Genomic DNA, 12,921 nt, shown 5'->3' with positions numbered 1-12,921 from the left:
AATCTGGTACAGCTACATTAATATTTCTGTAATTACTGGGCCTATCCACTTAAAGCAAAAACTGGCACTGGCAGTTAACATATTCTCTGTCAACACAAATTAAGGTGAAATTATTTGAAACACCTCGAATAAGGCCAGGTTTCTGTCATAGAAGTCATCATCATCCATGCCGTGAGTGTTGTTGATGTACACATTGGAGATTTTGGAGTTGCCATCACCTGGAGACACATTCAGTGAAATCAGTAACAGTGGAAAAAAATGGTAAAGGGTCCGCCACCTGAGTACATGGTAATGTTATTGCTTTGCCTGGAATGTTCCACAATAATGGCAGCGTTTACTTATAGGCAGGTGATGCAGCCAGGCAGTTACATTCTTACTGTGAGAGAGGTTGCCTCTTCACAGATCTGAATTGTATTGTTTTTTTCATGGTATTGCTTGGCAATATAAACACTGAATAAATGCTATATTTAATGCAATACTGTGGAATATTCAAGACAAAGCAGGAGCACAATCAGGTGAAGGACTGCAAACAAGAAAGTTACATAGTGTACATTTAACTGATAACGAAAACATTAGTTACATGGCTTATTTATGTTTGAGGCATGTTGTGTATGTTGTGTCAGTCTGCCAGACCCAGACCAGACATTAACATGTGTGAAGCTCTGTCTCCATCCCACAGGAAACTCGCTGTTGTTCTACCTGTCTAAGTGTAAAAGTTCATTCACATGGGTATGGGTGTGAAACAAAAGTCACTCTGCTTTGAAATGTATGTAGCATTGTCATTCTGGTATAAAATAGTCAGAGCTCAGATGCTCAGGGGGGTTGGTTGGGTTGTTGAGACTTGGATTTAGACTGAGAGAGGAAATGGGGGAGAGGCCGGGAGGCTCCCAGTCTGTATCTGCTGCAACAAATGATCAACCTTTTTTCCTGTATTGCAAAACTCACCGAGCTTCGTAAATGGATTACTTTTCATCTAGAACTGTAATTTTTCCACAACAATAATGGTGTCAGAAGTGGGATCCACGAGTGGTTGTCTAGAACACAGTGAAGATCGGATTTTGTCTTCCTTTTGGTTTCTGTCCTGATGCACAGATCTTTCAAAGAAGAACATGGATGGACATTGGTTTCTGTCGTGGATCACCACCGCTGGATTCGAACAAGGTCTACTTGGTGAGCTCTCCCAATACAGACTTCTTTCCATTTGAAAAGGAAATCTTCATCTACAAAGAGTGGTAAATCAAAGGAGAATGTATTTTGGAAATGCAAAATGCTTAACTAAACATACCCAGCAGCCATAGTTCTGATCCTATACCATTTTTGATTCATCTCACAACTTTTCAGTCTTTTTGGCTCCAAAATCTCATGTGTGTACCACCATGCTGCCCTAACAACGTGCTGCTAATACAATCCAAGCAACAATGGCCCTCCACCACTCCTGATTTCCTCACTTTTGGGACTACTGAAAGTTACAAGTGCTAAAACATCTAAAATGGGGAGCAAAACCTCAAGGGAGTATTCCCCTCCAGGACGCCCCATTGTTGATTTTATTAGAAGAAAACATGGAGATAAGAAGACTCCAGAATTTGGTGCATTCAGTTTAAAAAATGTTCATGCATTGGAAAACAAATTATGTGAAATTGAAGTCGAAATGAGAGAAAAAATAACATTTTTGATTAAAAAAATTAGAAAACATCGAAAATGACAAGGAATGTTTAAAAATGTGGAAAGACGAAGCTGAAGTCAAAATCAGAAAAACTGTGCACAAGCCTCTTCTCTTTGAAGATGCAACTGAAATGTGTGAGCTGAAATTGCCCCACTTGCAGAACTCTTTGTCTCAACAAATGACTGTACTGAAGTTTGATCCAGATCTGAACAACCCCCATCCAACCTGTCTGTCTGATCCTTCACCAAATAACTCTACAACGCAGGACAGTAATGGACACGTGCAGATACAAATGGAAACAAGCAAAGTGAGCCGTGCTGAAGAAGACACAATGTACACTATGCCAATGGTTGAAGTCTCTGGTCCACAAGGTTCAACATTAGTTTTCCGTCCTTGGATTTCTTCTGAAATATCTGCAGCATCCCAACATCTGCCCAATCCTACAGCATCAGGTCAGACTTTTGCTAATTTTTTGTCAAGATTTCAAACCTACTATGAGTGAACTATGGAGAGTATTGATCCTGAAAATGAAACCTACTGAATGGCACAAAAAAGCTGATCAACTTCAAAACACTGAACTGCGATGCAATCATATTGATTGGAAGCATGACTCCAATGCTTTGTATAGAGAAGCTGTGAATAACATCTGCACAGCTATCACAAAAGCCTTTCCTGCCTCTATCGATACTGACAAAATCCAATCCTGCAAACAAAGAGACACTGAGGACCCTGAAGAGTTTCTCACACGTTTAACAGAAGTGTATAACACCCACAGTGGATTTACAAGACCTGATCACATAGGTGTGACTCGTGATGTTTGGGAAACATATTTGTGTAACTATTTCATTAATGGACTAAAAACAGACATTTCTTCAGCTGTGAAGAAAACCTGCATTGGCTGGAAAGCTGCTCGCCTAATTGAACTGAAAAGACACGCCACACATGCATATGAACAGCTAAACAGAAAGAAAAATAATGAAGCAAGAAAGAATTCAGAAAGAACTGCATATGGCAGCAGTGACTATGTACAATAAGACATGAACATGAACAACAACATAACAACATGAAAATCACCGAGTGAATTCACAATTACATAGACAAATACAGACTCATAAGCCAACACATAAGCAGAACAAATATGGGAGGAGAGCCCATCGAAAGAACAAGAGAAGATTTTCCAATGAACCTTGTTTCATCTGTTGTCAAGCTGGACATTGGAGACGGGAGTGCCCTCTACGCCATAAGCCCTCTGCATTTTAAAGGTGCACGGGTTTAGTTGTGCTACTTTTTGCTTTGTATAATATCTAGTATTGGGACATACTTGAATTTATTCTCCAGAGTGAGGTTTAGGAGTCATTACAGTTAACTATCAAACAGTCATGGGTGAAATTCCCCTCTAGTTGTAACTTGCTAGTAAACAGTCAAACGGGTGAAAGTCCCTGCTATTTAGCGAACAGTCACTAGGTGAAACTGCTATCTAGGGTTACTAACTGGTAAAAGGCAAAAGGGTGAGAATCCAGTGTAGTTGAGTGTAAGGACAGATGAACTTTCTTCATGAGGGAGAGTAATTCAGAAGAATGAAGATAATATGTGATAGCAAAATGCAGACAAATGTAAATTTACGTAATGTCAACAGTATGCTCTAATTCACTCGCAATGTTAAGTGTGAAAAAAAAGGAAAAATAAACAGTAAAGGAAAAAAAGAGAAAAAATGAAAAAGAAAAACAAAACAAAAACTGAAAAAAAATCTCAAAAAAAGAAAAGAAAGAAAATGTTTAAGAAAAGACTGTGACACAAGAAGCGAACTGTACATTTGTGTGTCCTTAGACCTGATCAGCCAAACTGTGTGGTGTGAATTATGTGACATAAGAAAATATGTGTGTAACAGCTAAACCATTGTAAACCGTGTCAACAAGAAAATGACAGGATGCAGTTTCAACTGATCTACTCATTTTCTACATTTCTTTGTTTCTTTATATTTCCTTTTTGAAAAATGGCAAACATGTCCTAAGAAAAGTCCAGCTGGTACCAAAAAACCCTCCTCAATTGTAATTAGGAAGAAGAAACCAAATTCTTCCATGAATTCCCAAAAATCTTAAAGATCTCTCTTAAAAACAAAATGAAGGCCTAATCAAAGCTAATAGTGATCACAAATCCAAACTGACTTGACTGACTTGACCATCCTTGAAGACTAAGCGCCTGCGATTTCGTCAATAATTTATTTATTTTTTGTTACAGGAGATGTGGATGCTGCATAATTTCTCTTCTTTTTTCTTTACATGTTCCTATGAAATAATCACACACTAACAACACTAACAACTAACCAATAACAGTTCTGGGCTTCACAAAATGTTTATTTCAGCAACAGTAATTTAACTGTTCTCTTGCAGCAGAAGATAACTAAGCCAAAATTGACACATGTATATACACATATATAAAAGTGTCAAAGGGGGGATATCACAAATGTAATTTTAGTTTTCAAAACTGAATTGTGTGGAAAAAGTGTTATCATTTAGAGACTGTTCCATTAACTACAAGACCTGTAACCTGACAACATCTGAAACCAGGGATAAGTTTCCACCTGGACTTGAAACAAAAACATCTCTTGAGCAGGAGGACACATGCTCTTCTCCTGGACTGAATCAGACCTACATCATTAAAACCATTCTTCTGTTTCAATGTCACCGGAGAAAAACTTCAGAAAAATTCAGCTATTCACTTCTTTTCATGTGACTCAGAAGAAATCGACTTGTTCCTCGTGTCCCCAACCACAGCCCTGAAATCGACACATGGGCTGAAGGACAACTCCAGAGACGAGCTGCGGCCAGAGAGACGCCAAGCTGCGTGCGGACGGAGAGTACAGTCGTGTGTGGTCAGAGGGAGGACAAAGGGACAGAGGACAGGTGATGGGAAAGATTTAACTGAACACCGCCACCATCATGTTAAAACAGCATTCACTGTCTGACTACAAATCATATTGAATAAGGACAAACTGAACTGAACACAACAATGAACTGTTGAATTTCCTTCCATCTCAGTCAAAAATAATGGAACTGACTTCATCTCCAACAATGAATGTTTCTGTGCATGTTCTGTTTGTGATGATTGTTTATGAAGTATGATTAATGAATAATCAAAAGGGAGAAAGTGTGATAGAAATTTACGTATAGTCATGTTGTGTATTTAAAACGCATTTGATCTGTGTCAGTCTGCCAGACCCAGACCAGACATTAACATGTGTGAAGCTGTCTCCATCCCACAGGAAACTCACTGTTGTTCTACCTGTCTAAGTGTAAAAGTTCATTCACATGGGTATGGGTGTGAAACAAAAGTCACTCTGCTTTGAAATGTATGTAGCATTGTCATTCTGGTATAAAATAGTCAGAGCTCAGATGCTCAGGGTGGTTGATTCGGTTGTTGAGACTTGGACTTAGAGGGAGAGGGGACCTGGGGGAGGGGCCGGGCGGCTACCAGTCTGTGGCCAGGGCAGGCCTGGGCCCTGTCCTGTCTGTATCTGCTGCAACAAACAATAAACCTTTTTTCCTGTATTACAAAACTCACCGAGCTTCGTAAATGGATTACTTTTCATCTAGAACTGTAATTTTTCCACAACACACCAATGTGTTAAAATATGAGACCCCTGGATTTCTAGAGGGGGGATCAATAAAGTATCCTTGTAACTATGACTTCTCACTGCTCCCAAAAATAGTAAAAATACATATATATTTAAAAAATGGCTAAATTTTAAAAAGAATACTAAACTTTTAAACAAGAGCAAAATCCAGTCATTTCTAATGGTCAATGGTCTAATGGTCAATCAGTTTTCTAATGGAGAGGTCTACAGCCAATCCTCTGCCAATCCAAACATGCGCTTTGATGCAGATGGAAAACTTTGAAGGAAGAAATTTGACTTTATGTTAAATGGCAATGACTGTTTATGCTGAGGAAATTCATATTTAAAATCCATCCATTTTCTTCTGCTGTATCCGGGGCCGGGTCACGGGAGCAGCAGTTTGAGCAGGGTGGACCTAACTTCCTCCACCTCAAAATGGAGGAGCAGCGCCTCTACTCCAAGCTCCTCCCATGTGACTGAGCTCCTCACCTTATCTATAAGAGAGAACCCAGTCACCCTGCAGAGGAAGCTCACTTCAAACACTTGTATCCACGATCTTGTCCTTTCGGTCATTAATCAAAGCTCATGACCATAGGTGAGGGTAGTAATGTAGTCTGACTGCTAAATTGAGAGCCTTTTGACAATTAACAACATTTTGCCTGCTACTGTGATGGATACTGGTATTTACTAAAAATAGTAACAATATTATTTTGGGTTACAAAATAATTTATCTATTGGTATAAACATACAGCCATTTACTTTTATGGGTTTGATCAAAAAGACAAATCTGATGCACTGAATACAATCTGGGAATGAGACATAGGCACATATACCGGCATTGTATTGATATCAAAACATAGACAAAAAAGGTAAATCAATACTGGATATTGCCCATCCCATGTTGTAATAATGGGCTACTATGGCAACATCCAAATAACATGTTTTTTTCTTAGTACGCTGCCTTCTGAACACTTGCGGTGGTAAATATGAGTTTGCATTGCACTAGTCTGTACACAAGCGTGTTACAGGTCGAGCAGGTTCAGGCAGACATGAGAAACAGACATGCAATCGGCACATAACACATTCAAGACAAAACATGCCCTTTGGAACATTTATTCACTCCACTGATTTATTGAAAGAGGTTTGCAAGATTAACAGGTTGCGTTCATGTGGCCATAAGCCCTAAAATTAATATGGCTAGATTGTGGAGCCCATCCCAAACTAATAATGATAAGGTTTCTGAATCGTTTGGATATTTCTTTAAAAAAAAAAAAAAAGTGTAAATATTCCATAGAATTATATATGCCCCTGGAGGCAGATGACATTACAACATCATCAAATTCGAGAATATGAACCCAACCTATTGAATGTAATTTTCAATGGAAAATAATAGTAGTTATCTTAATATTACCTTGTGGCGTTATACTCAATCTGACATAGAATGCAACCATTGCAAAAACATATTCAGGAAAGTTCTAACTCTGTCCTACCTTTAGGATTTAATAAGAAAGTTTTTTATTTGGGTATTGATACTTTCAACAACAGCATTTTGAGCTCTGGAGAGTGAGACAGCCCAAATACGCATATTGTGACGTTGCCAACATAAACATTTCCTCTTAACTGCAGTTTGAATCTCATCGAGTCGCTCTTGTCCATTTTTCAAACTCTGCACAAATCACTCTAGTGTCTGATTCAGCAACATCACTTCCTGCTCTGTCTGCAATTGCCACGGCAACATCATAAACAAAACATGTGCCACATATAAAACCTTCACTAAACAACAGAAAAACTAAGAAAAACAGAAATGATTGCACTAATGCACTAATTATTACTTGGGTTTGTGGGATAGTACCCGTGTTAATTTTTTATCATAGTTTTAAATCAGTTAAGAGGCATTTTGTGATGAAAGGTTTGGGGAAATAAAGTTAAAAATCCTATGAGATCAATCCACAGAATTCCATCTAAAATGCAGGGGCAATTTCTGCATGAGAAACACATTTTTCTGTGAGTTACAAAAATAAGAAAATAAAGGTGTTGTGATAGAAATTTAAGTATAGTCATGTTGTGTATTTAAATGCATTTGATCACATGAGTGAGATCACATCAGTCTGTCAGACCCAGACCAGACATTAAGAGGCCGGGAGGCTACCAGTCTGTGGCCAGGGCAGGCCTGGGCCCTGTCCTGTCTGTATTTTCTGTAACAAACAATAAACCTTTTTTCCTGTATTGCAAAACTCACTGATCTTCGCAAATGGATTGCTGTTCATCTAGAACTGTAATTTTTCCACAACAATAATGGTGTCAGAAGTGGGATCCATGAGTGGTCGTCCAGAATGCAGTGAAGATGGGATTTTGTCTTCCTTTTGGTTTCTGTCCTGATGCACGGATCTTTCAAAGAAGAACATGGATGGACATTGGTTTCTGTCCTGGATCACCAACGCTGGATTCGAACAAGGTCTACTTGGTGAGCTTTTCCAATACAGACTTCTTTCCATTTGAAAAGGAAATCTTCATCTACAAAGACTGGTAAATCAAAGGAGAATGTATTTTGGAAATGCAAAATGCTTAACTAAACATACCCAATAGTTCTGATCCTATACCACCATGCTGCCCTAACAACGCGCGGCTAATACAATCCAAACAACAATGGCCTTCCCCTACTCCTTATTTCCTCACTTTTGGGACATACTTGACAGACCGCTCATCCTTTTAAGCCACTGAAACTTAGATATTGGAAGTTACGAATGCCAAAACATCTAAAATGGGGAGCAAAACGTCAAGGGGATCTGGACAGAAATGGATTCCAACAGAGGAGCCCTGCTGTGCTGACTGTGCCCAGTCACTAGCCCCTGATCCAGGTCTAGTCCATGGGACTGTGATGACTGTAGCTCCGCCTATGACTAAGCTGTGAGACACTGTGTAAAGGTGTTTTGCTGTACTTTGCTTTATATAATATCTAGTATTGGGACCTATTTGAATTTATTCTTCAAAATGAGGTTTAGGAGTCATTACAGTTAACTATCAAACAGTCATGGGTGAAATTCCCCTCTAGTTGTAACTAGCTAGTAAACAGTCAAATGGGTGGAAGTCCCTGCTATTTAGTGAACAGTCAGTAGGTGAAACTCCTATCTAGGGTTACTAACTAGTAAAAGGCAAAACGGTGAAAGTCCCTGTGTAGTCGAGCATAAGGATGAGTGAACTTTTTCATGAGGGAGAGTAAATTCAGCAGTCCATCTAGGTCTAAGAATGGAGATATTATGTGATTGCAAAATGCAGACAAATGTAAATTTACGTAATGTCAACAGTATGCTCTAATTAACTCACAATGTTAAGTGTGAAGAAAAAAAAAGGGGAAAAAAAACAGTAAAGAAAAAAAAGAAAAAATGAAAAAACAAAACAAAAACTGAAAACAAAAAAAAGAAAACTGCCAAACTGTGTGGTGTGAATTATGTGACATAAGAAAATATGTGTGTAACAGCTAAACCATTGTAAACCGTATCAACAAGAAAATGACAGGAGGCAGTTTCAACTGATCCACTCATTCTCTACATTTCTTTGTTTCTTTATTTTCCTTTATGAAAAATTTTGTATTTATTTTGTGCTTTTTTTTGCCTCATTACTGCAGTGAGTTTGATTACATGGATGTCCTAAGAAAAGTCCAGCTGATACCAAAAAACCCTCCTCAATTGTAATTAGAAAGAAGAAACCGAATTCTTCCATGAATTCCCAAAAATGTTAAAGAGCTCTCTTAAAAACAAAATGAAGGCCTAATCAAAGCTAGTAGTGATCACAAATCAAAACTTTTTTCTTTACATGTTCCTATGAAATAATCACACACTAACAACAAACCAATAACACTTTTGGGCTTCACAAAATTTTTCTTTCAGAACAGCAATTTAAGTGTTCTCTTGCAGCAGAAGATAACTAAGCCACAATTGACACATGTATATATAGATATATAAATGTGTCAAAGGGTGGATATTACAAATTAAATTTTAGTTTTCAAAACTGGATTGTGTGAAAAAAGGTGTTATCATTTAGAGACTGTTTTCCATGAACTACAAGACCTGCAACCTGACAACATCTGAAGCAGGAGATAACTTTTCATCTAGACCTGAACCAAAAACACTTCCTGAGCAGGAGGACACATGGTCTTCTCTTGAGCTGGAGGACACATGGTCTTCTCTTGAGCAGGAGGACACATGGTCTTCTCTTGAGCAGGAGGACACATGGTCTTCTCCTGGACTGAATCAGACCTACATCACTAAAACCATTCTTCTGTTTCAATGTCACCAGAGGAAAATTCAGCTATTCACTTCTTTTCATGTGACTCAGAAGAACTCTACCTGTTCCTCGTGTCCCCAACCACAACCCTGAAATCGACACATGGGCTGAAGGACAACTCCAGAGACGAGCTGTGGCCAGAGAGATGCCAAGGTGCGTGCGGATGGAGAGTACAACCATGTGTGGTCAGAGGGAGGACAAAGGGACAGAGGACAGGCAATGGGAAAGATTTAACTGAACACCGCCACCATCATGTTAAAACAGCATTCACTGTCTGACTACAAATCATATTGGATAAGGACAGACTGAACTGAACACAACAATGAACTGTTGAATTTCCCTCCATCTCAGTAAACAATAATGGAACTGACTTTATTTCCAACAATTAATGTTTCTGTGCATGTTCTGTTTGTGATGATTGTTTATGAAGTATGATTAATGAGTAATCAAAAGGGAGAAAGTGTGATAGAAATTTAAGTATAGTCATGTTGTGTATTTAAATGCATTTGATCACATGAGTGATCAATCAGTTTGTCAGACTCAGACTAGACATTAACATGTGTGAAGGCTCCGTCTCCATCCCACAGGAAACTCGTTGTTGTAATACCTGGCTAAGTTCATTATCTCATGGGTGTGAAATAAAAGTCACTCTGCTTTGAAATGTATGTAGCATTGTCATTCAGGTATAAAATAGTCAGAGCTCAGATGCTCACGGTGGTTGGTTGGTTGGTTGAGATTGGGACTTAGACGTATTTTCTGTAATAAACAATAAACCTTTTTTCCTGTATTGCAAAACTCACTGACCTTCGCAAATGGATTACTGTTCATCTAGAATTGTAATTTTTCCACAACAGGTGTTTATTTTATTTGTCAAATAATACATAGGCCTGCTTGTAAATTAGACAAGCTTTATCTATTGTTTACAGAATTGTTGCTTGGCCACATTTTTATATACAGCTTTACCCATTTCAAGGCATTCAGCTTTGCATCAAGGAACTACTCACCCATTCACAGACCATTCATACACCAGTGTACACAGACACTGGGGGCAAAGCAAGTCAAGACTGTATTAATCTGTGGGAGCTGGAATCACACTGCTAACCTGTGAGTCAATGGATCTAATCACACTACCAGTGCTGTTTATCAGACAGTTATGGAATTACCTCTTATGTACTGCCCATGTTCAACCACAATATAAAATTAGAAACTTTACCAAAATTTTATTTGTTTTTAATAAGACAATTTTTTTAAAAAGCATTGAAACTTGATACATTTTGATACACTTGAGACAAAATGTTTTTCCCAAATCATCCAGCCCTAGAAAACAGACTCAGACATTCCCAAGAAAAGCAGCATAAACACTGGTGAGCTATAGATTACATGAGCCATGGAGCAGTGTGTAAAATAAACAGCTACATTTGGTTAGTGGGCGGCGCATTCCCACATACTCACAAACTCCATAGATGGAACAGCTAAAAATGATTCATTCAGGACTTCATAGCTAATATAACTACAAAAATTGACACTTACAGTTGGGCGTAGTATTACAGAGTGACCTATGAAACTGTGAGAAGCACCCACTTCACTGTTGCCATGGTAATGGACCTAAGTAGGAAATGTTTAACTCTATGGCTACAGGAAGATGAATCCTGATGCCTCCCAGCCTCCATCACACCCGACTTAAATTCCATTGTAAGATTTATGGATGTACACTGTTGAAACTTTGGATTAGACTTTTCTTAAAAGATCGGCAGTTTCAGAATGAAACAATTAACAATCTTCCAAGAAAGAAAGAAATCACTGACTTAAGTAAATTCAGATAACTGTGCCATGACCATGATACAAATAAAAGATACAGCTGTTTGATGAAACAATCTCAACTAATGACTTTCTCCACAGAAAGAAGAGGAACAATGTAAACTGTTCAATATGCAAACTTGAATATTGACAATATTCACAGCATGAACTGCAAATGCCCCGTGCATATCTTTTATTTGTGTAAAACTGTTAATGGTTCATAATGCACATGTGAGTGGAATTTTACAGAACTCTCCTCATCCTTAAAAACATCCTTCTCAACTTTAGCCGGCTCAGAACTCATGACTTCACCTCATTGGTTAAGCTTTCCCCGCTCAAGTGGGTGGTGTAATAAGACTATTTACTGGCCGTAGTTGGCCCAGGAACTCTCATAATGTTTGAATTTTTATTTATACAAAGTTGTTCTGTAGCTGGCTAGTTAAAGGTTTTAAGAAGACAGCGTCTAACTCTTGGTTCACTTTTATTAGTACAACCTTCCAGTCCCTCTGACCTTCCTCAGGTGTGCAAACTCTACACAGAAATGGGTACAATTTTTTTAAAGGAAATAAATGACATTTTCAGTCTCTGCACTGATATTTTACAGCTGCTGCCAACATTCCCTGGGGTTGTGACGTTAACTATAGGCACTGCTCTCTCAGAAGCGCTGTTAGAACTACAACACGTGATATTATTTGTGCTCTGAAAACAAGTCTCCCTAAATAAAATTACAGTTACAAGCTAGCTAGCATGAGCAAACACCTTTTCAGTTAGCCACTGTGTCCTTTTGTTGAACATCAACCTCCTAAATGTAACCATGAATGCTCATAATGATCACAGGTTACTGAAAATGTGTTGTTTAAATCCATGTTGTTCTTTATTTTTCACTTTTCAGACCACCTTAAAACTGCTTTGCCAGTGTTTTTCCAATGTGTGCACTAGGGATGGGACAATATCCCGGGGCGACAGGGGCTCAGTGGTTAGTGTTGGTCCCCCAACCCAAAGGTCGGAGGATCGAGTCCCGCTCGGACCAAGTTCTGTCGTTGTGTCCTTAGGCAAGACACTTCACCCACTTGCCTAGTATGAAAGTGGTGTGTGCTCGAATGATAGGTGGTGGTCGGAGGTGCCGATGGCGCAGATTGGCAGCCTCGCTTCCGTCAGTCTGCTACAATAGTAGCTTACCATCACCAAGTGTGGAAATGAATGAATAATGACTATAGTGTAGCGCTTTGAGAGGCTTTGACAAGCCTGTAAAGCGCATTACAAGTGTAAGCCATTATTATTATTATATGATAATATTGTTAATTGCGATAAAAGGTTCGCATTTAATCGTTCGTGACATTTTTTAATAATAGTGATCATCGCACATGATTGTAATTGCCTTTACACCACCAGACTGCCTCATGTTTCAAGTTTCAAAACAATGTTTAGATGTTTGCCCACAAGGGGGCCTTCTATCATAGCAATGAAACTTGCTATGTTAGCTTCTGTGCCTATTCTGTCGGGCAGTGTATCTGGATCCTAATAACTTGAAAAACAAGATCAATAAGGCAATGAGCTACCAATC

General features: G+C 38.7%; 1 protein-coding gene across 1 annotated transcript in view; it reads right to left on the bottom strand.

Annotated features, from left to right (window-relative positions):
• LOC117386003 (solute carrier family 12 member 6-like) overlaps positions 1 to 12,921 on the bottom strand; it is a 60,521-nt gene that overhangs the window by 40,352 nt on the left and 7,248 nt on the right. Inside the window, exon 3 of the mRNA XM_033983310.2 lies at positions 124 to 218. Within this exon, the coding sequence (XP_033839201.1) occupies positions 124 to 218 (95 nt within the window). The remainder of the gene's footprint in view (positions 1 to 123; positions 219 to 12,921) is intronic.

This window comes from Periophthalmus magnuspinnatus, chromosome 18 (genome assembly GCF_009829125.3).
Source record: "Periophthalmus magnuspinnatus isolate fPerMag1 chromosome 18, fPerMag1.2.pri, whole genome shotgun sequence".
Classification (NCBI taxonomy): Eukaryota; Metazoa; Chordata; class Actinopteri; order Gobiiformes; family Gobiidae; genus Periophthalmus; species Periophthalmus magnuspinnatus.
This window is presented reverse-complemented; position numbering and strand designations above follow the sequence as displayed.